At 55.1% G+C, this 26,740-nt stretch overlaps 1 protein-coding gene across 3 annotated transcripts in view; it reads left to right on the top strand.

Moving 5' to 3' along the window:
• Positions 1 to 26,214, top strand: part of STXBP1 (syntaxin binding protein 1) — a 51,796-nt gene extending 25,582 nt beyond the window's left edge. Inside the window, exons 5-19 of one of the 3 annotated variants that reach the window (XM_037494987.2) lie at positions 35 to 113; positions 1,664 to 1,767; positions 3,355 to 3,503; positions 5,005 to 5,089; positions 6,146 to 6,276; positions 7,308 to 7,415; positions 7,775 to 7,835; positions 8,160 to 8,225; positions 8,768 to 8,848; positions 10,908 to 11,046; positions 11,662 to 11,771; positions 12,556 to 12,657; positions 14,186 to 14,271; positions 16,789 to 16,943; positions 25,866 to 26,214. In XM_037494987.2, coding sequence (XP_037350884.1) covers positions 35 to 113; positions 1,664 to 1,767; positions 3,355 to 3,503; positions 5,005 to 5,089; positions 6,146 to 6,276; positions 7,308 to 7,415; positions 7,775 to 7,835; positions 8,160 to 8,225; positions 8,768 to 8,848; positions 10,908 to 11,046; positions 11,662 to 11,771; positions 12,556 to 12,657; positions 14,186 to 14,271; positions 16,789 to 16,943; positions 25,866 to 25,918 — 1,509 coding nt within the window. In that variant the 3' untranslated portion in view covers positions 25,919 to 26,214. Of the gene's footprint in view, positions 1 to 34; positions 114 to 1,663; positions 1,768 to 3,354; positions 3,504 to 5,004; positions 5,090 to 6,145; positions 6,277 to 7,307; positions 7,416 to 7,774; positions 7,836 to 8,159; positions 8,226 to 8,767; positions 8,849 to 10,907; positions 11,047 to 11,661; positions 11,772 to 12,555; positions 12,658 to 14,185; positions 14,272 to 16,788; positions 16,944 to 18,273; positions 22,286 to 22,796; positions 23,073 to 25,865 lie in introns of those variants that run through there. The other 2 variants (XM_037494986.1, XM_037494985.2) reach the window with 2 other exon arrangements.
• The last annotated feature ends 526 nt before the right edge of the window (positions 26,215 to 26,740 follow it).

Genomic DNA, 26,740 nt, shown 5'->3' with positions numbered 1-26,740 from the left:
GCTGCCCTGGACTCACTCCCTCTTCCTCCCGCAGTCCGTGCACTCGCTCATCAGTGACTTCAAGGACCCGCCAACCGCCAAGTACCGGGCTGCCCACGTCTTTTTCACCGATTGTGAGTTCCCTGCTGACAGCCTCGCCCAGCCCCTGCCCTCAGTGGCTTTCCTGCCCCCAGGGGGTAAAGGGTTGTTGCCAAGTTGGTCGTGATCTTGTATTTTCTCCTCAGAAGATGAGTTGCAGCAGAGACAAAAATACACACACACACACACATGGGCCTCCCCGGTGGCGCAGCGGTTAAGCGCTGGGTTGCGAAGCTGCCTGCAGCCTCTGCGGCACCGGTTCAATCCCTGGCTGCTCCCCGGCCACTGGAGGAGGATCCCACATGGCGCACACACACACACACACACACACTATTGGGTCAGGCAGCCCTTCCTGTCTCCAGGAGCACCTCTCCTGAGGGCCAGGGGTGAGTGCTGGGTTCCCCGCTGCCTCGGTGTTGCACTGCGTAGCCTTCCAGAGAGCAGTGTAGCGCCATGTATTTCCATCAGCTTCCAACCTCATAGATCCCTCCATCGGTGGTCTCCACGTCAGGTGGCGCCTGCGCCTTTTTCCCATGCCTGTTCGCGTGTCTTTGGAGGGTCTGTGCGGGGGACCCATGCGGGAGCATCTTGGTGGATCTCAGTTAACAGCAAGAGAGCTGGGGAGAACTGAATAGCCAGAGAGTGTTCAGTGATGGTTTACCCCGTGTTCTGCTGGGGAAAACCCTCAAGATTCTGCTGAGAAAATGGGGAAAGGTTCTTGCAAAAAACGCTATATCATTTGAGCCCGGCTGACAGGTAGTGGGTGGACAGCACGAGTAATAATAACCCAGTAACACATTTCTGGGAGCCTGAAGCTGTTTCCTTGCCCCAGAGGAGTCACTAGAAGCCGCAGTTCCCTCCCCACATGGCTCCCGTGAAGCTGAGCGAGTCCTTGGCGCTCCTGGCAAATGGCCTGCACTCCATTTCCCGGTGGTTTGATTTTTGTTTACTTAATTTTCATACACATGCGGTGTATGATGTCTGTGTCCGGACAGGGCTTTTCCTAATCCCTGCTTAATATCTTCCTTTGTACCTCCCTTGAGATCAGAAAATGGTTATTATTAGCACTGAACATTTCAGTCTTTATTGCCCTGTGTTTCCTATAAGTTGGAGGACTTGTAAGTGTTTTCACTACTTTTATTCCCTAGAAGCAGTGGATGTTTTAGGGTGGGATGAGCATTCTAGTTGCCTTTTTTTTTTTTTTTTTTTTAAAGATTTATTTATTTATTTATACAAGCACTGGGTACAGTCAGAAGCGCGGGAGGGTGAGAGAATTCACCAGAGCCAGAGTGGGGAGCAGAGCAGGCGGAAGGACCGAAGTACACTGCTGAGGGGAGCAGCGGGCGGCAGGAGAGGTCTGTGGGCCATGTGGGACCCTCCTCTGGTGGCCGGGAAGCAGCCGGGGATTGAACTGGCGCTGCAGAAGCTGAGGGCAGCTTCGCAACCCAGTGCTCAACTGCTGCGCCACCGGGGAGGCCCTCTAGTTGCCTTTTTAGAATCCCAGTCAAGGAATGCACCACCTATGTGCAGCAGTGGAAGTGCTTCCGCAGACATCCAGATACCCTTCTCTCTTGTCCTCTTACAGCCTGTCCCGACGCTCTGTTCAATGAGCTGGTAAAATCTCGAGCAGCCAAAGTCATCAAAACTCTGACGGAAATCAACATCGCTTTTCTCCCATATGAATCGCAGGTGAGGCTGAGGAAGGAATGCCAGGAAGCCACATCCCCGCATCCTCGCCGCTGGAGCAGGGCTCGGGCACACTCTGAGGGTGGGGCTGGAGTGCAGGAAGAGCAGGAAGGGAGGGCTCAGATTCTGGGTTCTGAATATCGTGTTGGAAGTGGATATTCATGGGGTGGAAACAGGATTTCTCTGGGGTTTGTCCCTCCTCCAGTTATCTTGATTCTTTCCGCCAGTGTGCCTGCCTCGGTGTGCCTGTGTCAGCCTTGCTTACTGTGTTCAGTCCTTCTGGCTAAATCCCTAAAGAACCAAAAAATGACCAGTTCAAAAAGGCTGGAAGAGAGGCCGGGACGGAGCAGACCGCGCCCATCTGCTGCTGGAGGGAGACTTGTTTTCCTGTAGAGATAACCTCAGCCAGTCACGCGGGGAGACCAGATGGCTCCTTCGTCATTAGCCATTAACACTTCACACGCCAGGCGTCAGGCAGCAGGCCTCTCCCTTTGGGGGAAAACCAAATTGTTAAACCAGAAAAGGCGAAACCTTGTGAGAGAATATGCATTTTTATCTAAGTATTTTAAGATTTGTTAAAATATGTTTTTCTAGCTAAAAAACAAAAATAACAAGACTTTTATGCATTTTGTAGAGATAAAAGATGATGGTGGCATATTTCATCTTCATAGATGAGCTTCCAGACACTAGAGGGTGACCTGTTCTTAGAGGAGGAGTGGAAAATATAGTGTGAACATTCAAAGGCAACGTGTTCCTGTCCTCTTGGCCTAAAGCCCACTCCCAGCTTGAAGGCAGGCCACTTCCCTCCTGCATGAGCAGTCACCACCTGGACTGAATAAAACCCACTGCTAGCACATTCGACCATATTATACTTCACTTATTTTCGAAGGGTAATAAGCCTTTTTTAAAAAACCTCAAGTTTTGTAGATTTTACAGAAATGAGGTTTTGAGAGAATGCTGGTAGCTGGTGGCAGAGTAGGTAGTTTAAGAGAAAATGTAAATTTCCAGAGCCATCTAAGATTAAAAAAAAAAAGGAAAAAGAAAAAAAATACTTAGAACATACTACTGAGGAACTGAAATGATTATTAAATCCATGGAAAGTCCTTTTATTTGTCACAGCATAATTTCTAGCTTGTTCCTTGTTTATTAAAACTAAATTGCTAGTGGCCTGTGAGGTTTCACACTAACCTCCCCTCTGCCAGTGTCCTTGTCCCTCAGACACTCTGGCCTCCGACTCCTCAGTTCTGCCTGGCCGGCTGGTGCTTCCTCTCCTCAAGGAGGACAGTGTCCCCTGCAGGCCCTCAGGGAGGACTGTCTTCCCTGCAGGCCCTCAGGCACTTTCTCATACACTTGCCAGCAGCTCCCAGATGACACCCGCGCACTGTTTCTGGTTTGCTTTCCCCACTCGAATCTCAGGCAGTCACATTTTGGTCACTTACACCTCCCAAGTGCCCGGCATGCAGGCGACACCCAGCACCTGTGGGAGAATAAGAGAAAACATGTTCTGTAGACTCAATCCCTTGAGTCAGCCTCCACAGTTCCTGGTCCTGGATGCAAATGCCACATGTGTCTCTTCATCTCCATGCTCAGGTGTATTCCTTGGACTCTGCTGACTCCTTCCAGAGCTTCTACAGTCCCCACAAGGCCCAGATGAAGAACCCCATCCTGGAGCGCCTGGCAGAGCAGATCGCCACTCTGTGCGCCACGCTGAAGGAATACCCGGCTGTGCGGTACCGGGGGTAAGGGGCTGCACTTGTTCTGGCCCACCTTCCTGCACGAGGTGCTGCCTCTGCTCTCCCTCTGGCCTGCAGACTCCTGACGGTTGTCTCAAGAGGGCTGAGATTTGAGCGTCTCTCATTTGCAACTATCCTTCCAATGTTTTTGATACTTTCTAAATTTCATTGTGTGATGTAGTTCATACAGGGAAGGGCAGGAAATACACATACTCATTTATTGAATAACAAAAGTGTGTGAGCCCTTTGCACCCACATCCTAGGTTTCCCACAGCTTCCATCTCTTATAGCCTTTAAGAAACATGCCATCTTTTTAGAAGATGTTTCAGAGTAAGATAAAATGCAGAGACCGAGTCTCCAAAGGCCCTCAGGTTTTACAAAGTCATTCAGTCCATTAGGCCCTGAGTGCTGGGGAGACTTAGCCTGAAGACACAGCCTCTGCCATTAGAAGCCCCTGATTTGGGGGTAGGCAGGACGCTATGCACGCCTGCATGGCCCTTTGAGCTAAGAGGGTGGAGAATGGCTTCAGACGAGGCTGACAATGGGGCTGGGTCTGAAGGACAGGTTCTGGCTTTGATGACCCATGAGCTGCACAGGGCATTGTGTACGAACACCCGGCTCTTGCTGGGAGCAGAGTGTGGAACTGGGAAGACATGGGCGAGCGGGGGAGACTGGTTGTCTAGCACAGTGAGAATAGGGCTGGATGAGGTGTGCCCAGTTTGGGGTTGTGCCCTGTGGTGGCTGCCCTGGATTGGGGGTGCCTGCAGGCCTGTGGGAGCATGAAGGTGGGGGTACGAGCAGGAGTCAGGCAAGGAGCTGAGGGCCTGGACGTGTGTGCCAGGGATCATCGTCACCTGTCCCTATGCCACACTGTCTGCTGGAACGTGTAGCTGTGGAAGAAGGCATCCCTCTGTTATCAGCACTGACAAAACCCTGGGGGGGCGTTTATAAGTGGGGACCTCAGCCCTATCTCCCGACAGAATGGGAGCTTGGAGTTCCTCTGTGGAAGTGAGGGGGCTGGAAATAACTGCTTTAGCACTGAGCCTGAGTCTAGCTAGGAGGAGCCCCAGCAGTGCTCCAAGGGAAGCATTTCAGGGCTTTTCCCTCATACCTTTCCGGCTCTGCAGCAGAAATGTCTCTTGCAACCAAAGAAAACCAAGGCCTGAGGGAATATGGCTTATGGGAAGTGAGACTCAGGCTCAGAGCCTGCTTCTGGACAAGGATGGACCCTCATGGCTGTCTGTCTGGAGCTGCTTGGAAAGATGCCTCTGTTTCCATTTAGGTAGTTTAAAAAAGGGAAAAAACCAGACAATTACTTAGGTTCCAGATACTGAGCTAAGTGTTTTATTAAATTATGCAGATAATGTGCATATATGCAATACATTATGTTTTTCAAAGAACCAGCCAGAGGGAACCCATGTCTCCCTCTGTCCTGCCGTCCTCCCCAAGAGCAGTCAGCGCCACTGTTGGGGTGCACCACCTCACCCTGTGTTCCCCTCCTTGTCAGGGAGTACAAGGACAATGCTCTGCTGGCTCAGCTAATCCAGGACAAGCTCGATGCCTACAAAGCGGATGATCCCACGATGGGGGAGGTAAGCCTAGGCTGGGCCACGAGGCCCTCACATGTGCTGGCCGCGTGCAGTCCTGGGACAGCCGGCTTCTCTTGCCCCCCCGTGTTTGTGAGCGTCACTGTCCTGTGCTCTGGCCTCCCAGGATCCCCAGCCTGGTTGGTGTAGATGGGCTGACCAATGTGTGTGTTTTCTGAGACTTCCCTCCTTTCAACTCTGAATATCCTGCATGCCCCCTCAGTAGAACAGTGTCAGAATTGGAAAATTGACAGTGGTACAATTGCTGACCTTATTCAGATTTCATGAGTTTGTATAGTAGTGTGTGTGTGTGTGTGTGTGTGTGTGTGTGTGTGTGTGTATACAGTTTGTAGGAGTGTTTGGTCTCCCAGTACATATCACAGGTTTATGCTGCACCGTGCAGTGTGTGGTGGCATTATGTCTAAAAAAGCCATGCAAACACCTTCATTTAAAGATACTGTGCTCGGGCCTCCCCGGTGGCGCAGCGGTTGAGCGCTGGGTTGCAAAGCTGCCCGCAGCCTCTGCAGCGCCGGTTCGATCCCTGGCTGCTCCCAGGCCACTGGAGGAGGGTCCCACATGGCGCGCAGACCTCTCCTGCCGCCCGCTGCTCCCCTCAGCAGTGTACTTCGGTCCTTCTGCCTGCTCTGCTCCCCGCTCTGGCTCTGGTGAATTCTCTCACCCTCCCGCGCTTCTGACTGTACCCAGTGCATGTAGAAACAAAACAAACAAACAAATAAATAAATAAAAAAAAAAAACAACGTGCCTCTATAAAAAAAAAAAAAAAAAAATAAAGATACTGTGCTCAGAGAACCCTTCCTGTTTTACTGATAGAGAAGATTGTGAGAAGCGCCCTGTCTGTGAGGTCAATAAAGCGCGTGGGCTCCAGGTGATGGTTTCTGGGGTCCTCATCAAGCAGTGAGTCAGCTGTTCTGTGTCATCTGAAGGTCTTGCCTCCACGTTCCCTTGCTGTGCCCCTTTGAAGAGAGGGCCGTGCAGGCTGAGGGAGTGACAAGCTGGGGCTCTGCGGGACCTTAGAAATGCTGCCCCTGTGCTTCCTTCCAGGGCCCCGACAAGGCGCGCTCCCAGCTCTTGATCCTGGACCGAGGCTTTGACCCCAGTTCCCCCGTCCTTCACGAGCTGACTTTCCAGGCTATGAGCTACGACCTGCTGCCTATTGAAAACGACGTGTACAAGTAAGTGCAGTGTCAGGGCGGAGCGGCGCATCTTTGTGGACAGCTGAGGCTCCTGTGGCTTAAGAAAGGGGCCGTGGTCAACCTTGGAGAAAGCAGGTACACCGCTGCCATCTCCCCGGTGCACATGCAGCCCCCGGGGTGATGCTGCCAGGACCCACGCCCCCTTCTGGGGAGGACCAGAACGTTATTTAATGTTTCCCATTTTCATTGCGTAAATTTGACATGAACCACTGTAAAACTGAGGTATGCAGGAAGCCCCTTGGCTACGCGGGTGTACTGGAATATGACAGCTGCTGCTCGGGCCCAGTCACCCCACTGGGCTGCTTGGATTTGTTGACTCAAATCCAAGTGTGTGAGTGTGTCTTATTCAGAGTTGCAGCTTCTTAGTTACAGAGCATGAAATAGGATAAAAATATATCAACAGGAGCTTGTTATTGAACTTTATCTTCAGAGGATCCTGTTCTCCTTTTTCTTTTTATAAGCGACTTTGTTCTTGGTAGCCATCAAAAACTCAGTTTCTAAAACCTGACTTTCCTTTTCATGGAAACAGGGTGTATTGCTCTCATGTTATTTATTTTATACCATTGATCATGAAGATAATGGTGTGCAAGGGGAGGTTCTGAGCCCCAGGTGAATCTCCGCTGCTTCCCTCTGACAACGGTCCCTCTTGCTTTCCCTCGCGTGTCGGTGGTTCCACATGGAGCTGAGCCTGCAGCAGGGGCCTGTGAGCGCAGTCTAGGTGCCACACATCCCCGGTCCTTCCCCAGAAGGGAACAAATGTGGTCTTTCCTTCTAGGGCGCTCTGTACCCACCTGTAACCACCCTCTCACCTGAGCCAGCTGACGTGGGAGCTCAGATCGGCTGACCTGGGCATTTTGAGAGAACTGCAAGCGGGTTGGCAGACACATCCCTCTCTGCCCGGAAGCCGCGGTGTGTCTGTGCAGATGCTGCGGACTGCTGGAGCCAGCGCCCGTCAGGTGGCCGAGGATGGGGAGCCCTTGTCTGATAACCAGGGGGTGTCTCCTCTGCAGGTACGAGACCAGCGGCATTGGAGAGGCGCGGGTGAAGGAGGTGCTCCTGGACGAGGACGATGACCTGTGGATCGCCCTGCGCCACAAGCACATCGCAGAGGTGTCCCAGTAAGCGCCCCCTCCAGCCCCCGGTGCATGCCTCCCCTCCCCAACACGTGCCCCTCCCCAGGGCAGCTGCTGACAAAAATTTGAAAAGGATGAATGAAGTAAAGGAAACAATAGCTGTTCTAATATTTTCCTCTCCTTGGATCATCTCATAAATCCCCACCTTGCAACCACTGGTTTAGAATAGTATTGATAGTAAGGAAAACGATCTTTCTTCTTCTAGAAAATCACTTGAAATGCATCCCTTACTGGCGGGAAATTAACCACGCAGTCCCAAAGCAGGAATCTTGCATTACTTCTGTAGCGTCTAATAGAGGCACTTGGTGCTGCGTTGAACCTTAGCTGCCTCCTCTGTCTTCCAGGGAAGTCACCAGATCTCTGAAAGACTTTTCTTCTAGCAAGAGAATGAACACTGGAGAGAAGGTAAACCTGACTAACTTGCCAACGCCCTTTAGATTACCCCCGCCCCGCCCCGCTTCCCACTGGGAGCAGGGAGGGGCCTCCTCGCCCTAAGACCCATGAGGTGGGTTCTTATTTTTGTATTCAGGATGGAGACCTGGAGAGTCCTGTCTTTTGACACCAGAGAGCTGCTTTCTGTGGCTTAATATTTACTGTCTTGGGTCCTGATTCATGTTAAGCCAGAGGAAACCTTTTTTCGCTCGTGGCAGAATTAGAATTCACCACCCCACGTGGCCTCTAGATCAGGGCCTCACAATGGAGTGAGGCTGTGCCTTTGTTTCCTTACAGACCACCATGCGGGACCTGTCCCAGATGCTGAAGAAGATGCCCCAGTACCAGAAGGAACTCAGCAAGGTAGGGCCATCCAAATTGGTGGATGCCATCCTTGGGAGCACACTGCTGGCAAGACTGCTCAAAGCCCCCTCTGCTACTAATTCACTTTAGTCATCTTCATTTTTTTTTTTTTTTTAATGAGTAAAAAATGAAAGGCTGGAATGGGCAGTCTGTTTCACATCACCTTCTAGTCTCTTCGTTTTTTTCCTTTCTTGATCCTATTCCTCACCCCCTGGCAGTTGGCTTCTCTAGAGTGGGTAACCCAGCACAGAGAGCTAGGGCCACCTAATTTTGGGTGTCACTTCCTCCACACTGTTCATTAGAAGAGACACTAAGTCCAGCTCACACTCCAGTGTGGGGATTAGGCTCCACCTTCTGGAGGGAGGGATCACCTGCCCCCAGAGGGCGTCCCCTCTCCCCTGACACCTGCTTGAAAGCGTGGTCTCCTCTGTGAGGCTGTGGACTCCCTGGTGCCCAGCACGCTGTTGACACACAGCAGGTGCTTGTGGACCTGGGCTGAATCAACCACGGATACTTTGGTCTCACACTCTGCTTCTTCCTAGTACTCAACCCATCTGCACCTCGCGGAGGACTGCATGAAGCACTACCAGGGTACCGTGGACAAACTCTGCCGCGTGGAGCAGGTGGGCGCTCTCCCTTCTCTCTCTGCCAGGCCCGCTATCCCAGCTGAGTGTTAATATCTGGCCTTGAACACCCTGCAGAGTCATAGGAATAGAGCTGGAAACGTTGCGAGAATGTGTTGTCTCGAGTCTGGCGCCAATGGTAGGGACAGGAGGGGTCAGCTCACTCCCGTGCTCTTGGGTCCTGCATGCCTGCCTTTCCAAAGATGCAGGAGGCTGGAGCCCAGCCTCCGCAGACAGGGTTGGCTGGGTTTCCCGTTCTGATGTGTGTCCTGCTGCCGTGGCCAGACCTGCTCCGGACACTCGGGCTGAGGACAGCGCAGTTGCTATCACTCCACCGACCCCTGTAGGACGGTCCTCTGAGAATTCTGGGTTTGAGTTCTCTGCCCTGGCTTGTTTAGTGTCCGTTTCTCTCCATTTTCCTCACTGTCCTGCATAGGACAGTAACAAAGATGCCCAAGTTTTCCAGGGTGTTATGTAGAGTCACTAGTCCCAACACCCCATTCCGCAAGTCTGACTTCTGAGGAAAAAGAGCATGAAATGATTCTGATACCTCAGTGGAAAGCCCTTCTCACAGAGAAACCAGCCCAAGTTCTGTGAGGTGTGAGCTGAGACTCACGGGCTCAGTTGAGCCTTGTAAGACGTGTCCAGATTCACTGACCCTTTTTTCAGGGGAAATAGCCCTGCTCACACCTCTCCATGTCACAGGCGACCTAGTCAAATACGACGTATCCTCACAGGAAGAACTTGACCATCCAGAGCAGAGGTTATACTGCACCACTAAAGATGTGGTTAGTCCTTGAAGCTTAAATCTTTTCAGAAGCACTCCCTAGTCCTCAGTTACGGGTTACATTAGATTTGACATTAGAGAGAATTAAGAGTCAGGTCCTGCTGAACAGACTTCTGTTGAGCTGGGGAGGGGATGGGAGTCGAAGGGGCTCAGAACAGGCCCCCGCTTCCTCTGACGCAGACTCAGACAGCCACCCACTCAGCATCATAGTTGTACAGACCCCTGGGATCTAGAGGGAGAAGTGGGGACCCCAGCAGCCTCCCAAGAGCTCAGAGGAAGTTGCAGCTACAGAGGTCCTTGCTTTGCTGAAAGGCTGAGCTGCTCTCTGTGCCTGCCAAGAAGGGCCTGACTCTCACTTGAGTTGTCACATGGAGCCGGTAGCTTGTGCTCACTCACTCTTCGATTCTTGTGTCAGCCCTTCTCGCCTCCTCCATCTCCCTGGCTCAGATGTGAAGGTTTGGGAGCTCATTTTTTTCCTCCTCACCCTAGAAGTAGTTGCAAGACTGAAAACAGAGGCTAGGGCCTCCCTGGTGGCGCAAGGGGTGAAGCACCGCACTGTGAAGCAATCCGCAGTCTCTGCAGCATGAGTTAGATCCCCGGCCGGCCAGGGAGCAACCCACATGGCGCAGCAGACCTCTCCTGCCTCCCCGCTGCTCCCCTCAGCAGTGTATTTCTGTCAATCTGCCTGTTCTGTTCCCCACTCTGTCTCTGGTGAATCCTCTCATCCCCTGCATCTCTGGTCTGTACCCCAGCCCTTGTATGCATAAATACATAAATCTTTAAAAAGAAAAAACAAAACATAGAGGCTAAAAAACTGGAGTAGTTAAAACTCAAACTGCACACCTTCCGTGCCGGAGGAGGCAGAGCGGGGAGAGTCTAGCAGGCAGAGGCCCCTTGGACACAAAGCTTTCATGTGTAGGAAGCGCATCCCTGGCCCCTTGGCAGGGCGGTAGCTCTAGATCCCACCAGACGGAGGCTCACCTGGGACTCGGCACAGGTGCACTCGCTCGCACCTGGAGGGAACCAGGCGTCAGCTCACTGTGACTTCCGTTTTTGGGAAGCGCAACCTAGGGCCCTCATCACGTCTCCCAGTGCTGTGGGGACACTGCTGGTGACACCTGTGCAGGTTACAGTGCCCGAGGGTGGAAGTGTGGGGAGAGGAATGTACCCAACCAAGACACACCCCAGATGCTGTGGGCCACCAGTCTCTGCTAGTCACGGTCTATCCAAGCTGTCATCAGAAATGGGGCCGGTGTGACGTGTTTTCTGCAGGACCTGGCCATGGGCACGGATGCTGAAGGGGAGAAGATCAAGGACCCCATGAGAGCCATTGTCCCCATCCTCCTGGACGCAAATGTCAGCACTTACGACAAAATCCGCATCATCCTTCTCTACATCTTTCTGAAGAATGGTAGGAATGCTGGGACCCAGAGGAGGGCAGGGGCAGCTGGGAGACGAAAGCAGAGGGAAGAGAGAAGGAAAGCAGGAGGCAAAGGATATTCAGTAAGACTTAGGGACTCTACACATGGGGGAATGTAATGCGGGCCAATAGGCTGCAACTGGGGGCTGAGTGTCCCCGTAATTGGAGGGTTGAGGGGTCAGGGTTAGGGCTGTAAGAGGCCAGGCCGGAGAGAGCAGCAGAGCCCAGCATGTGGGCAGTTTATTAGCCTGCCTGTGCCAGGTTCTTCTAACCTGCAACATCTTTGCAGTCTGTACCTGAAAGTAACTGAGTGTCCCGCCCCACAGCCACCCTCAGTGCCTGTCCTGCAAAAAGATGGGCACGGAGACTGCCTGTCCAAGTTGACTTTGGGCTGAGCAGGGAGGGTGGAGAAGCAGACACAGGCAGAAACTGAGACCCCTGGGCAGCTGCCGATGGTCGCAGCCAGGGCAGGACGGCCGCAGTGGAGTCAGAGTCCTCGGCTTCTCCTTGTCTTACTGGATGGGCTTCCAGTCCTGAGGAGAAGGGCCCCAGCCCCCACGTGTGATACGCAGGTTTGGGTGTGGTGACGGGGCTTTGCTCCCACAGGCATCACTGAGGAAAACCTGAACAAGTTGATCCAGCACGCCCAGATCCCCCCGGAGGACAGCGAGATCATCACCAACATGGCGCACCTCGGGGTGCCCATCGTCACGGACGTAAGGGCCCAGCCATGCTTTCGGGGCAGGGAGGCTGGCAGCTGGATCCCCGGCAGCTCTGATGCACACCTCCACACGGGGAAAGAGCAGGCAGAATCAGGAGTGACGCCCAGGGGTGCATGCTAGGTGGGGTGGAGCCCAGCAACCCAGGCGGCTCCTGGGGGTCGCATCTGCATCTGTCCTGACTGGAGTGGGGGCCACGCCAGCATCTCCCTCACTCCCAAGGTCCGTGTGGCTCCGGCTCCGCACACGGAGACCCAGCCTCTCCCGCAAGCTGGCAGATTTGCCCCCTCAGGGGTGCTGGCTGGGACTCAGCCCCTTATTCCCCAGAGGGACCAAAATGAGGATGGAGACGACTCATCCAGCGCCGCCCGTCACTGAGGCAAAGTCGAAGAATAAGTCATAACTAAAGCAGTAGTGTTTTCTCCTGTCGTTGACAGCAACTTTTTTATAACTCCCTGGAATTTTTTTAAATGGCACATGTATTTCACCTACATTTGCCACTTTTCATCACTTTAAAGTGCCAAGTTTGCTCCAGGTCTCTAAAAGGAGCATATTTTTGGCTTTTCAAAGAAAACCTCCCCCATTTGTTAGTCTTTGTGGGCGTAGATGCTGAAGGGAGCCCTTGGGAAGGGATTCCAGGGCCCAGCAGAGGCACCTGGGGCCCGAGGGCCCGGCCCTCGCAAACCCTGTGTGTCTGCGTGTGCATGTGTGCGTGTGCGTGTGCATGTGCATGCTTGTCCCGAGGGCCCAGCCCCACCTGACCCTGCGTGTGTGTGTCCAGTCCACTTTGCGCCGCAGGAGCAAGCCCGAGCGGAAGGAGCGCATCAGCGAGCAGACGTACCAGCTGTCCCGGTGGACCCCGATTATCAAGGACATCATGGAGGTGAGTGATGGTGCTCAGGGGGAGGCACAGTCCGGCCCAGGGCTCTGTGCTTAAGGCACAGATGTCTCCAGCCTTGCCTGCTGTTGGGCGGCCAGCACCTGGGGTTTTCTCTGCTTGATTCGCATCCGAGTCTGGAGCTCTTCCAGCCCGCACAGCAAACCCAGTCCTGAGGCTTCTGAAGAGCAGTCGCGAGAGACTGCTAGGTCAGGTTCCGAGAGCCATGTGATTTAACCCCATGCCCAGAGGAGCCAAGCCCCTCCCAGCACCTGTCAGATGAGTGACATGTTCATGTCCAGGACAAGGCTGTGCCTGGAAGCCCCTTTGGCGGGTGTCTGACGGCTCCTGCCTACTCTACTGTTGTTCCTGTCCCCTAAACTGCCCACCGGAGATCCTGCCAGATGTGTCTCTGCCCCTACTCTGCCACCTGAATGTTCTCTTTCCTTTTCGCCTCCTGCCTCCTGGCTTCCGTCAAAGTCCCAGTCAGTCTCACCAGGCACGTACACGGCCCCACAGGGCATCCCTTGGGCTCCTACAGCGTGTGTCCAGGGCCGTTTTATACCCTGGTCTGTGGCCCTTGCTCCTCGTGTGCTCTGGCACCGTACCCTGCACAGGGTAGGTGTCCATGTTTGTGAACCGAGGGGGTGGGCACCAGAGGCCCTGTGGTGTCCCTGCCCCTCAAGTAGCTCCAGGAAAGGCTGCGTAGATTCTGTGCACTTGACCTTTGGGTGGAACGTGGAGATGACCTGTCCAGCTCCTGCACCAACCGGAAGATGCGTCCAGAGACAAGGGGGCTGACCCAGGACCCTGTAACGCAGGGCAGTCTAGGTGCACTGCTGGATTGGACGTGGAGATAAACGGCCTTTAAATATATAAGTGTGTAGCAAGTGTGTAGCAAGTTCTTATTTTTAAACGCACATGCGAAAAGGATGGTGAACATGAGACAGCTAGAAACAATGATGCCTTCTTGCTTGGGGGATGAAGCCAGCCCCTCTGTCTTACTCTAGCCATTGTTCTCAACTCCCCTTTCTGCCTCTCCTCCCCAACCCCCGAAAGAGATGTGCAGGCCTCTGGGGTAGGTGTCAGGAGGAGTGTAGATTTCCAGGCAACAGGAGGCAGATCATTGGAATCCACCCACCACATAATTACACCCTGGGAAAACCGAGGGTGTCAGGCTTGCTCTGGCTGAGACTCTGCCTGTACCTGGTTTCTATAAAGCTGTTAACAGGTGTCAGGAATTTATTGGTCAGAATGCAATGTTTGTAACCTTACAGAGGTGAAAGAGAAGAAAAAACTTCAGAAATGAAGCAGGGAAAATCAATGTAGTTGCTATTTTTAACTTTGGTTATAGACCTGCAGGACTCTGCTCTGTAGCAAGGCGGGGAGGCGGGGGGCCGGGGGTGGGCTCTGGCTGTGACTCTTCTGCTGTGTGGAGTTTTCACTGTGTGGCTGCTTCTTTGACTCTTCCCCCCTTGGCTCCTGGCTGCCCTTTCCACAGTCGGCAGGCCTGACATCTGCTTCTTCTTTCCAGGACACTATTGAAGACAAACTTGACACCAAGCACTACCCGTACATCTCCACCCGCTCCTCTGCCTCTTTCAGCACCACTGCGGTCAGGTGAGTGAGGATCCCTGAGTGAGCGTCAGCTGGGACATTGGCTACCTAGTCCTGTGATGACTCAGCACCATCCCCCCAGTCTCCCCAAGAGCTCTGCCCTGGGGCCCCTCACCCACACTTCTTGTCTTCCCATCTCGCCCCACGTGAGCACCCAGCCTCCTTGCTCTTCCTTCAACATGCCAGACTTCTGCCCCAGGACCTTTGCACTGTCTCTCCCCTCTGCCAGTAATGCTCTGTCCCCAGTTCTATCTGCACAGCTCACCCCTTAGCGCTCCCGTCTTCTCTAACCACGCTGTTTAAGCAGCATTATCCAAAATAGCTCAAAAGTAGAAATGACCAAGATGGCCATCAACTGATGAATGGTTAAACAAAACGTCGTAGATTCATACAATGGGATATTATTTAACCAAAAAGAGGGAATGGAGTGCTGATCTCTACAACGTGGCAGAACCTTGAAAACAGTTCACTAAGTGAAAGAAGCCCGTCGCTTCTCTATGAAACGTCCAGTGCAGGCAAATACAAGACAAACCAGATCAGCCATTGCTAGCGGCTGAGGGTGGGGGGAGGGAGTGACAAAAATGGTCTAAAATTGATAGTGGTGACGGCTCACAATTCTGTGACGATGCTAGAAACCACCGAGTTGTACACGTGAGCTGAGAGAATTGAGTGCTGCTGAGAATTCTCTCAGTGAAGGTATTACAGAAAATAAAGAAAAACAATTGCAGCCTCCCTCCCCGCCCCCGCCCCCGCCCCTGCCCCCACCCCCCTTCACAACAGGCTGACACCATCACTTAGAAAGCAGTTTGCACCTGTCTGGGTTGTGCCAGGCTCCCGACTAGAGCATCAGCCTCATGAGGGCAGAAATTTGTGTGTTTTGTTCTCTGCTGTATCCCGGGAGCCCGGGACCAAGCCTGGCACACAGTAGGTGCTTGGTGTGTTCTGTCTTCACTTTTGATCAATTAATTTTACTCATCACTGGAGGGAGGGGAGTGGTGTGCTGCCTGCACAAGCCTCATTTCCCAGATCCACCCTGGATGGCGGTGAAGCGTAGGGTTTGGCGGGCGTCTGCGTGTCTCACGCACAAGATGTCTGGGAGCCCCACCTCTGGCCTGGGCCACGCTCCAGCGCTGCTTTCTTGGCCTGCATGGTGCCTTGGGAGATGATTGTGGAAGCTCTTCCACTGGTTCTCCTGTTTGCCCTGCTCTTCTGGGGCCCCTCTGCTGATGGCATCTCCCTGGGACCCACACCTATGAGTGTTTCCCCTCCAGATTCTGTTCTTCCCTGACTGTGTGGTCCAGGCCACCTCAGAGCCTGGTGCTGCTGTTTTTCACCAACAGCAAGAGCTCGTTGGCTCCTGAGGACAGTCCAGGCTGAACACTCATGCTTGGTCCAGAAGCGTCACCAGCTCCCAGAGGGCGACCTTCGGCCCAGCTGTGCGGTGCCTGCCTGTCCCTCCTGCTTTCTCTGTGCAAGTCCTCTCACCCCTGCCTTCTGGCCTCCAGGCCTTCCCCTGGGCCTGGCTGGAGGCCTGCAAGGCAGCCGGGGCTTTGTGCTTCCCTCTCGTGGTGGAGGTGACCAGGTGTTTGTGCCAACATCAGAATAAAACACAGAATCCCAAGCAGAGCTGCCTGGGCTGGCCGGAGCTGGCAGAGCCCAGCCTCATCAGGCAAAGGCAGGCTCCGGAGTTCTGTGGGCTCATGCGGCCCCCCAGTGCCCTCCAGCTTCCGGAAGTCTTTAACACTTTCATAGGCTGGGAAGAAGGAAGAGTTCACTCTGTAGAGGAGACTTGCTCTTTTGTTTTGATTTTTGGTTGATTTCACCCATTTTTCATTGTTTTTGAGAACAAGGTATAGACCTTCTTAGCGTCACCCAGGGAGGCACCTTTGGGCCACCACCGAACGCAGGGCCACGCTCGGGGTGCTGCCTCCCCCAGCACGCCTGCACGGCCCTGTGCTGGGCCCACGGCCCGAGCACCTGTCCACCAGCCATCATAGGCGCAGGCCAGCCCCTCCTCCCCAGCCAGTTCAAGCGTAGGCCAGGGCTGCATCTCACTTGGTGGCTCCTTGCTGCTGGGGAGGCCTAGCATAAGAGGCCCTGGGTCCACAATTGCCCAGAGGACCCATGTGACAGCCTGAGGGCAGGCAGGCATCAGCCCCCATGGTCACTGCCAGCAGAGTGTCCCTGACAAGCCCAGAAAAGCACAGAACCCGGGTGGGTGCCTGGGTGGACATCAGAAGGTTTATGCTGTTGACCTGAACAAGAGGAACTTTAAAGCTGACCTGACCCTGTGTGTCGCCCACCTCTCTGGAGAGCAGCAAGGTCACAGCAAGGGCACTTGAGGTGATGCTTCTCCCTGCAACCAAACCCCTTGTTAGTTTTACACTGAGGCCCAGTTCAGCTTACAAAGCACCTGTTGCCTTGTGTACAGAACTAGCGTGTAAACCAGGCATTGGGTATGAAGTGTAACTCCTGTCCGTGCAGATGAACATAATTAATCTCTCTCTCTTCCCCTCCCAGCGCCCGCTACGGGCACTGGCATAAGAATAAGGCCCCTGGGGAGTACCGCAGTGGCCCCCGCCTCATTATATTCATCCTGGGGGGCGTGAGCCTGAACGAGATGCGGTGTGCCTACGAGGTGACCCAGGCCAACGGGAAGTGGGAAGTGCTCATAGGTGAGTGGGGCGTGTTCGCTGCGGGTGGGGCTGCTTCCAGGCGCTTTGACTCCATCCCACGCTTTGGTGTTGCCGTCTGTCTTCAACTTGGCATCGCTCCTGCAAGACTCAGTGGGTGGCAGAGCCAAGGGGCGAAGGTCTCCTTCGCATGTCTGTCTGCTGTGTCTCCTGCGGGAGGCAGCTGCTCACCACAGTGTCCGCCAGCGCAGGCTCACGTCCCCACCCCGCCACTGCCCACAGTCACTGGAGCAAGAGCCTTTCCTCCCACTCAGAGGGGGGTTAACACCCCAAGCAGCCTTGAGCTGGCCTGGGGTGGAACTGGTCAGTGTGTGGAAGACAGGTATCTACCCCTCCTTGACTGCCAAGGAGAGGGAACGCGCGTGGCATGCAAGCAGAAATTGCTGGACCCCACAAGGGGACCCGGGGCGGGGACAAGAGTCCCCCCAGCCACTTCTTAGACCCGTCCTTTCTGGTTCTCGTGTTGATTTTTCCAGAAGAAAGGACGCAGCTTGTAAGCGCTGACTTAATGCAGCAGCAGATTTTTCTCATTTACATGCCCGCAGGAGTGTCCCCGGTGTTCCGGGCTGAGGGGGGGGAGCGAGCTGAGAAAAGCTTATGTTCTCCGATGCCTTCTCCCTCGTCCCCTCTTGCCACCAACAAAGCGGACTTGCACCTGCCTGGTGTTCCTTGACATTGATTGGCCAGAGGCTGTCAGTATACACGGCCCTGCCCTTCCCCTTCTCTCAGTGAGATGTCACTTTTACTCTAATTTGGGGTGACCCTCCCCAAGCTCTCAGAGTGAGCAGGTTCTGCACACCAGTCCATGTGGCCATTGCTGGGTGGGCCAAGATGGGCCTGGCACTGTCAGCCCTGCTACCAGATCCCACTATACAGCGGGGTTAGTCCTGGACAGCCTCCCCTGCCGGGTCACCATGTCCCCCTGGTGTATTTCCCCTTTGTGGAGGCCCGTGACAGAGCTCTCTGTTCCCTGCTTGCTGTGTGTTGCATGAGTGTGTTGGGTGATTGTCAGCTCACGCACAGCAGCTGGACAGCAGCTGTCCCAGCCAGGCCCGGTGTCCATGCCCCTTCACCTTCGCCTGGAAGGTGGGAACCTGGGGGAGTCAGGGGGTTGCCCACAGGGATCCCTGAGAGGCCTGGCGCAGACAGCCGCCGTCTGCTGGGTGGCTCCACCGCATCCTGCATGCTGCTGCCGGGCCAGCGTGTGGCCTCCGCTCCCTCGTGTCGTGGCTGCGTGACATGTAGACCTAAGTTGGCATGTTCCGTGACGTTCCTTTGTTCAAGCAGTCAGCTGGCCTCTGTTCTCCCGCAGGTTCTACTCATATTCTTACTCCCACCAAATTTCTCATGGACCTGAGACACCCCGACTTCAGGGAGTCCTCTAGGGTATCTTTTGAGGATCAGGCTCCAACAATGGAGTGAGAGCCAAAGAAACAAAGTAAAAGCAGCTTATTACAGAAAAGAAACTCTTCCACTCTGAAGGGTTTTCTTTGATTATTCCGTCACTCTTTTTCTTTCTTTTTCCCTTTTTAGTTTATTATTTATTTGATTTTCTTTTAATGAGAAAATGCTTGCAGTTCTTAACACCGATTGAAAATGTGTCCGCTGCCACCTTCACCAACCTGCCGTGAGGGCCTGGGCCGCTGGCCGGCCCCCCGAGCCCTGGCAGACAGCTGCACCCCTGTGTTTCAGGCTGAAAACGATACCTGCTACGAGCAGTCCCCGGGGAGCTGGGAGTTGAGGGGGGCCGAGGCCCGGCGCCCCAGCCTACTGGCCGGCAGCAGTGGTGTGGTCTGAGTCCTGGTGGTGGCCTGGTGTGGGAGCTTGGCAGGGAGGCCAGCACGTGCAGGGGCCATCACGCCAGGGAGGCTGGACTCCAGGGAGAGGCCCATTTGGCCTGGTGGTGAGGAAGGGGGCAGGGAGCAGAGGGCAGACGCCGAGTCCATGGCAGCGGGACGTGAAAGGCCTCTCTCCTGTGACAGACGCTGTCCGAGGAATGACTTCTGGGGGGTGGCAGGGTCAGAAGCCTCACCTTCCTCCTGGGAGGACGGCACTTAGGAGTGTTTGCTCTCGTTTTCATGGTCCCGGGGATTCTTTCAAGGGCTGAGTTCCCCGGGCGCCCACCCAGGTCTCCCGGTGAGACCCACTGTGCGCTGCGCTGTAGGAGTGTCTGCCTCCACCAGGCCGTGCCTTTACCTAGTGAGCGACGCACTGTTGTCCTCGTTCCCCCTCCCTCTCTCCATCCTTCACGTGTGCCGGGAGCCTCCTGCAACATGTTTGTATGGCTGGCTGGCCCTGAAGAGCCCCAATGTGGCATTAATCACCCCGCATCTTCGTCAGGCATTCTGTGACGAGGCTGAGTTACTTGCACCTGATGTCCTGCATTCCACTGATGATGGGCCCTGAAAATGCACCTTCCCTCCCGGGGGTTGACGTGGCCCGAAGCGTCACCGATTGTGAGTCACCTGTGAGCAGGAGCGAGACCTGGACTCCAGCCCCAGCTCTGCCTTGGGCGCCTGAGTGGCTCTCAGAGGTCATTCACTTACGGGGGCCACAGAATGCAGAAAAGACTGCAGGGCCCCTTGGCCCCCTGCATTCTGACAGTCTGTCACTCATTAACTCAGACAGGCGATGCAGACCCTGCCGTCCCACCTGCGTCGCCACCTCCTGGGCACCTGGCCAGAGGCGGAGAGGCAAGCTAGTTTGTATAAAGGGCAGGTGCTCCATCCCAGGAGGACCCAGCTGTTTGCCTCCTCACTCCCCTGGCAGGGGCACTGCCTTCTCCTTTCAGGGCAAGAAGCAGCAAGTGATGCAGGAAGGCGGCGCTGGCCCCTCGACAGCCAGTGGTGGTGGATGAAAGTGTTGTTTAAAAGCAATCATTGTTTCCCAGCACCCCGGAAGTCTGGTGATCAGAGACCTCTGGTCTTGTGCAGGTGGACAGCATTTTCTATAAGATGTATTTTAAGACTTCTAGAAGGACACATGTTAGGTGAGGCTGTGGCAATGGCAGGCCCCTTGCAGGGTCTAAAAGAATCCACAAACCCAGGCTCCAGGGGCTCCTGCTAGGATGCGTCCTGGGGTTCCCCACTTCAGAATCAGCTCCTCCTCCTCGGATGGTTTACCTTTGCTTTATACTCAATCAGCTGAGAGGATCTCAGCTGCCCTCAGAGCTGGGAGCTCAGCTAGACTCGGGGTGCACTTTCTGAGCTCTGAGATGACTGGTAGGGCAGAGTGGGGTTCCACAGGTCAGGTGAGGGAAAGTGCAGCACCTCGTACACCGGGATGCTGAAAGCAGGCTAACCTGACTCGGCCCCTCTGTCATGATCATCCAGGTGACAGAGACTGGACATCGGAGCCAGGATCTCCCCCTGCCCCCCCCCCATGCCCAGATTTGCTCTAACTTGGCTTCTTAGAGAAGTGAGGCTTTCCCACTCTGCAGTGCGTGCCCCCAGCAGGCCCCGCGCGGTGCCAGGCCTCGGTCCTCCACCCTCTTGGCCTCTTGCCCTCTTGGCTGCAGCAGCTCCTGGCCCAGGTTAAAGGGGGTGGGCGTGGATAGCTGAGGTGCACGATACCACCAGGCCTTCTCGCAGACCCTTTCATCAGCCTCACCTCGAAATCGTCTAGGAAATGGAATCTTCTGGTTAGATTTTCACCTCAGTGCTCTGGGAGGTTTATGTTAAGATTACTAATCATTAGGGAATCTCCAAGAGGCCAGTAGAAGCTAATGAAAAAGGGTTTACAGGCTGGACTTCACAGTACTTAGCACAAGGGAGAGAATTGGGGGCTTTTTATTTTTGATATTTTGCTTTATTCTACATGGGGGCTGGACAAGTTTCCTGTTTCAGCGGGACTCAGATTTGAATCCGAATTCAGGGCCAACCCAGTAGCCTGGAGGCCACGAGGGTGCCTAGAGAAACTGAGGCCCGGGTTTCTGGCAGCTGGCACCCCCTGGGAGGGTGCACTCCATGCCGGCCTCATCGCCCATCTGCAGCCTGAGGGCTGGGCCAAGCCTGTTGTACAGACCTGGCTGCTCATCAGTCTCTCCCGTTAAACACACATGTGCCCCGGGGCCACCCCAGATCGTCTCAGTCAGTAGGTGCATTTCAGCCAAATCCAGGAGGGACTAGGCCAGCCAGTCCCTAAGAACTCTCCTGATTTCCAAATTCAGGTGACCAGTGAACACCCTTGATGTCTCCTCTAAATCGAGTCTGCCCTCCTCTTCCCTGCAACCGGTGGATGGTGGGAGGAGGGCAGGGTCCCCTGGCCCGTGCCCCTGCTGCCACCATCACCTAGGAGGCTAACCCTGCATGGAGAGCCCAAGGCTGCCTTCGGGGTTGCACACACTGTCCCGCTGAGTCTGGAAGGAAGGCTCCTGCTCCAGGAGTGGCTCACTGTTGGGGATTTGGCGATGTCCATGTCCTGCCTGCCCATCTGTAAAGAGCTCTAGGCCTAGTAGGCGATCGGTAAGGCCACAGAGACCAGTGTGCTCCCAGGAAGAGGGTGCTATAAAAACTAGGACGGGCGCGCTGCTGAAACCGCTGTTGCATTTGCTGGAGGAACCCCGGGTCTGTGGAATAATGAGTCAGCTTCAGCATGCAGGACAGGTGCAGGCTGCGCTCGGTGCCTCTGGGAAGTCTGGATGGGAAGTAGCCAAGGACGGGCTCCTCAGAGCAGCGAGCTGGTGGCGGGGGCAGAACCGGGAGCCCCTCCCTCTGGAGAGGGCCCTACGCATTTTCTGCTGGTCTGCACTGACCAGCCGAAAAGGCCAACGTGAAAGCCCCAGCACGAGGCCCGTAGCTCCGGCGGTCAGAGGTCGCTGAGCCAGTAGCGGTCAGCAGCACAGGGACCCCGGTGTTCGGAATCACGGTCAAGGCCTTCACTTGCCCTCGGGGTGGAAATCTGGCCCGGGGCTCCCCCTGCTCTGCTGCCCCCAGGCCCCTCCCTTGCCCACACTTCCAGGGAGGCACATTTTCAAGTCCGGACCTTTTGTTCAGTTCTCCCACCAGGCCCCTTCTTTCTTTGCCCGCACCGCTGCATGCGCGCGGGGCTCCTGCCCACCCCGCTCTTGTGTTGGAGTCAGTCCATGTCCATGTCCCGGCCCCACGATCCATGCATCTTTCGTCACTGCACTTGTTAGCTCTCTCTCTCTCCTTACGGAAAAGGACTTCATTTACTTTTATTTTTTTATTTTTTTATTTTTGCAGTAGAAGTGTATCTAATTCCATTAGCTTAAATTTTGGCAAGCATTTCTAATCTCTTACAAATGCGCGCTCTCTGCAAGGTAAGGCCTCAGGTCCCCCGGCCCTCTCCCCCTCACGCCTGAGGTCCCGCCCACCACGGCAGCACCCGCCAGCTGGCTCCCAGAGGTCAGTGGCTCCCCGCCCTGTGCTCGGCCTGTCACCTTCCTCCCTGCAGGCTCGTTCTTCCCACGCGTGGTCTGCCAGCAAACCCCTGTCCCATCCCCGACTCCCCCCGCCATGTTAATGGAGTTTCTCTCCCTGGCTTCACCCTGACTTCAAGAGAGAATTAGAAACGCAGCCGCCCTGTCCCCTAGCAGGTGGCACCGAGCCCCGATGGAGAGGCGGCCTCATCCTTGGTTCATCCTGCGTCCCTGCCCGAGCCCATCACACGTCTGTTTGCCCACAGACCCCAAGTGTCTCCCAGGCCTATTGTCACACGGCCTCAAACCCCAACCCCAAGCCCCTCCCTGGTCCCACTGACCAAGCCTGGGGTGGGGGTGGGGAACAGATGCAGGTCTGGGAATCCAGAAGCAGGAAAGGAAAAAGTGCTTGAAACCAGAACCAGCAAACTCACTGCCTTTTCTGCCTCCCCCAGGATCCACGCACATTCTCACCCCACAGAAACTGCTGGACACGCTGAAGAAACTGAATAAAACAGATGAAGAAATAAGCAGTTAAAACAAATAAGCCACCCCTCCGAACCCCAAGCCCTCCCCCACAGTGCTCTGCGGCCCCCCGCTGCCGCCTCGGTTACTTTGCCGACCCGTCCCCGCTCTGCACGCCCTGGCCGGCACCGGCACCGCCGCCTTCCCGTGTTCAGTGATGCCCTCTTCTCGTTTGAAGCAAAAGAAAATAATGCATTGTGTTTTTTTTAAAGAGCATCTTCTGTATGTATCCTAAGAGGAGACGTCCCTGTGTCCGTGACGGCTGCTGGGGAGGGTCTGGAACTGCTGCGTGAACGGCCTCTCCTCCGTCAGCCGCGACCTTGTACATAGCCCGGTGCCACGCGCACGTTGCTTGAGTGTGGGAAGGTAGACGTTTGCGTGTCTCTAGTATCCTGTTTAGGCTGTCCCCGTTCTGTCAGGGGCAGGTGTTCGTTCTGGGAGCATTTCAAACTGAGGACCGATCCCTCCCCTCCGCTCCAGCTCCCACCCCGCGTGCCTGACGCCCCCGGGTGAACTTGGCAGTGAGACCAGGCGACATCTCGTGAGGTGTGAGCTGGGCCCGACCTCTTGGCTTTCTGCAGTGGCGCCTGTGCCTGAGCCAGGCTGGGGGTGGGGGCCGGGGGGCCCACAGGAAGGTGGCTGGGTGCCGGCTGCATCCTCTCCTGGCACCGCCTCTCCCCCGCCCGGCTGTGGGCACGAGCTGTCGTCCGGCCACATCACCGCACCCAGACAGCGAAGAGCAGGAGCCACAGGGGCACTGTCTCCTGGGGGTGCAGTGAGAGAAGCCCTGGGCCTCGCCACCAGCCAAGCTCCTTTTCTTGGCGGGGGGGTCAGCCTGGGGCGAGCTCAGCGGTCAGGCTTGGGCTGGAACATGCTGGGCTCTAGAGGCTCTTGCTTGGAGGGTCCTCGTCCCTGGACCTCGGCACCCCCCGCGAGCAGCCCGCCGGGCTCACCCCTGCACCCGCCGGGATGGTCCTCAGTTTAAGATGCTTCGTTCTCCTTTCTTTCGTGTGGGGTCATGTGTCGTGCTTGTAAGAGAAAACCAGCCTTTTCTTCTCTGTATAAAGACTTAGCTGTATAAACTCTTAGCTCTAAAGCCAACATTACAAGCAAGCGCAGGAAGGATGTCCCGCCACCCTCCAGACCCAGCGGCTCCTCGTTCTCCGGCTGCGCGCGCGCCATCTGTTCTGCTGCTGTTGTCGTGAAATATAATGACAGTGGAAGTCACAAAAATGTCCCCAGCCCCCCCACCCCCCCGCCGCCCTCTATATTCTGTCTCGTGACGTCGTGGCAAACGTGGTGTGTGCTAGTTCAGCGCCCGCTTTCCTTGCAGACCCGCCCCGTCCGGCACCCGCGGTTTCTCTCCTCCAGGCCTTGACTCCTCCCCTTTGCACTCAGATGAGTTTCCAGGTCTCTTCTGTCCCCCTCCTGCCCCCGCCCCCAGATCTCATTCCTTAGGACAGCACCGTAGGTCCCTGCATCCGTCCGCCCCTCACTGTCGACCGCTGCTTTTGTCCCTCGATGCTCACGCTTCAGGGCCTTCCGTGTTTGTCGGACATGTCGGTTTTCCTTTCTCTGTTATTTATATAAAGATAATTTATCAAAAGGATATTTTAAAAAAGCTAGTCTGTCTTGAAACTTGTTTACCTTGAAATGATCAGAATCTCCGTGTTTGGAAGTATTGAAGCACAAACATGTATCATCTGTACCGTTCTGTACTAAAGCACTCGAGTCTAATAAATAAGTCAATCCGCGCCCACTCGGTGTCGGGGTGACTCCCGCTCTGCGGCGCCGGGCCTGCAGGGGGCCTGGCTGGCTGCGGTCAGCATCGCCCGTGCCCAGGTCTCGGTTACCTGCGCGAGGACCTGTGTTGCCTCGAGCCCGGGGCCCGTCCGCGGTGCTGGTCTGGGCCACCTCGCGGCAACAGCGCCTGCCTGAGTTCCCCCACTGCCCTTCTCTGCCCTCCAGCATCTGTCTCAGGGCAGGGCTGTCCGTGCAGATGCACCCACTCCAGTGTATTCAGGGCATGATGAGGTCCTGTGTCCTGCTCCTGGTAACACCTGCTGCTGACCCAGGGGGACCACAATGAATTGGTCCAGGTTGGGCTTAAGTTAGGGCTGGGGTCACCCTCGAAACGTCCTTGAAGGCTGCACAGAGGGGAGTGGGGTTCTTTGTATGAGCCTCGGCTTCTACTCTTGTCCCTGACACTCTCACGTTCAAATCTCCATCCGTTCTGGCCAGAAGCTGACAACTCAGGGCCCGTTGGTGACAACTCAGAGGGCTGTACCCCCACCACCCAGCTGTTGTCGGATGAGTCTTCCCTCATGGGGGTAATGATGACAGTGGACCGTTTATTGGGCCCCGCTCAGTCCCACATACCTGGTCTCGCCATTTTATGGATGAGGCTCAGAGAGGTGTGGTCACTCATGAAGCGCCCCTACTGGGGAGCACCAGACACTCTGTCTTTCATCAGCGATGGCCCCACCAGTGACCAGAAGGCCTTGAAACGAGATCCAAGGTCAAAGTTCTTCAATTCTCAATTCTGAACTGAGTTTGCATTAGCGTGGATGTGCTCCTCCTCCCTGGGCTGGCAGAGGTGACTCGCTGGCCCGCACCTGGTGGTTTCTGGATCCTTTGGTCCAGGGTCTCCAGCGCTTCTCTCTATTCCACCCCCCGCCACCAGCAGTGACAACAAGCCTGGCCCTGCTGTGCCCCTGTCCGAAGTTCCCGTCCTCTCTTACTCAGCACAGAGAGAGCCTGTAGACGGTTCCTCAAGAAGTGGCTGATGTCCTGGTTCGATATTCTTGCAGGGGTGGAGGTGCTGAGCCAATCAAAGCAGGTCACGCTGAATCAGGGGGAGAGCAATCCTTAAGCCCAGATTAGATCTGTGGGCTGCAGCTGGTCACTTACTGCCTTTCCAGGGACCCCGGTCCAGGGCAGGGTACTCAGCCAGACCCCTCTGAGGGGACTGTCCACCCACCTTGGGCATTTGCTCCTAGGAGGCAGAGCAGGAGCCCAGATGTCAGCATCAGCAGCCTCAGATGAACCGTGAATCCACATGTCCTTGGCCAGGGCCTTCGTCCCCTCCTGTGACGCCCGAGGGGGAGCAGTGCTGAGCCGGCCCCGGATAAGCACTGAGCGCCACATTGATGGTGAGGAGATGGCCCACCACCAAGTCTGGGGCGTGAAAAAGCATGTCCATGTACCCTAAAACCCCAGTGTCCAGCAATTGGAGAATGGGTGAACTGCTGTACAGTCACCAGTGACGAGTTTAAAAGGCGTGACCTACTGGTACTATATCTGTATCAGCAGCTAACTCTCAGACAGCACGGGAAAGAGCACGTGATGGCACCGTACAGAATGATGCATTTATGCAGTTTTAAAATTTCATAACGGCCCTAATTCCGTGGCTACTTAAGGTTGTAAATGTGTTCAAAATGTACATGAGAAAGGCAGATACTAAGGCCGGCATAGTAACTGCCCTTGAGGAAAGGATGTTGTTATTCTGTCGCTTCATCTCCCCAGTCACAAAAATGAATGATTCAGTGGCTGAAAAGGACGTCAGTGATTAACATAAAATAGGTAAGTGTGGTGGGTGGAAGGCGCCATGTCTCCCTTGCTGTCACTTGTGTCCAGTGAGCCTAGGAGTGACAGCTGTGCAGCTGCATCACCAAAGAATTAACAAGGTGGTCTCAGAACCTCCAGAGAGGGGCTCCTTGGGGGAGGGGGGCCGTCAGGGCAGGTGACTGACAGGCTGCCTCTGGTCTCCTGGAGTTGGGGTCCCTCTTGGGAAGTCCCCCTACTGATGGCGACTGCAGGCTCCGACCCACTCATATTCCCATATCACTTATTTTGAGGAAGGAGGGGTCTCTGC

Source organism: Talpa occidentalis, unplaced genomic scaffold (genome assembly GCF_014898055.3).
Source record: "Talpa occidentalis isolate TD23 unplaced genomic scaffold, MPIMG_talOcc4v2.1 talOcc4.7, whole genome shotgun sequence".
Lineage (NCBI taxonomy): Eukaryota > Metazoa > Chordata > Mammalia > Eulipotyphla > Talpidae > Talpa > Talpa occidentalis.
The sequence above is the reverse complement of the archived record's forward strand: the minus strand, read 5'-3'. Positions and strand labels throughout refer to the sequence as shown.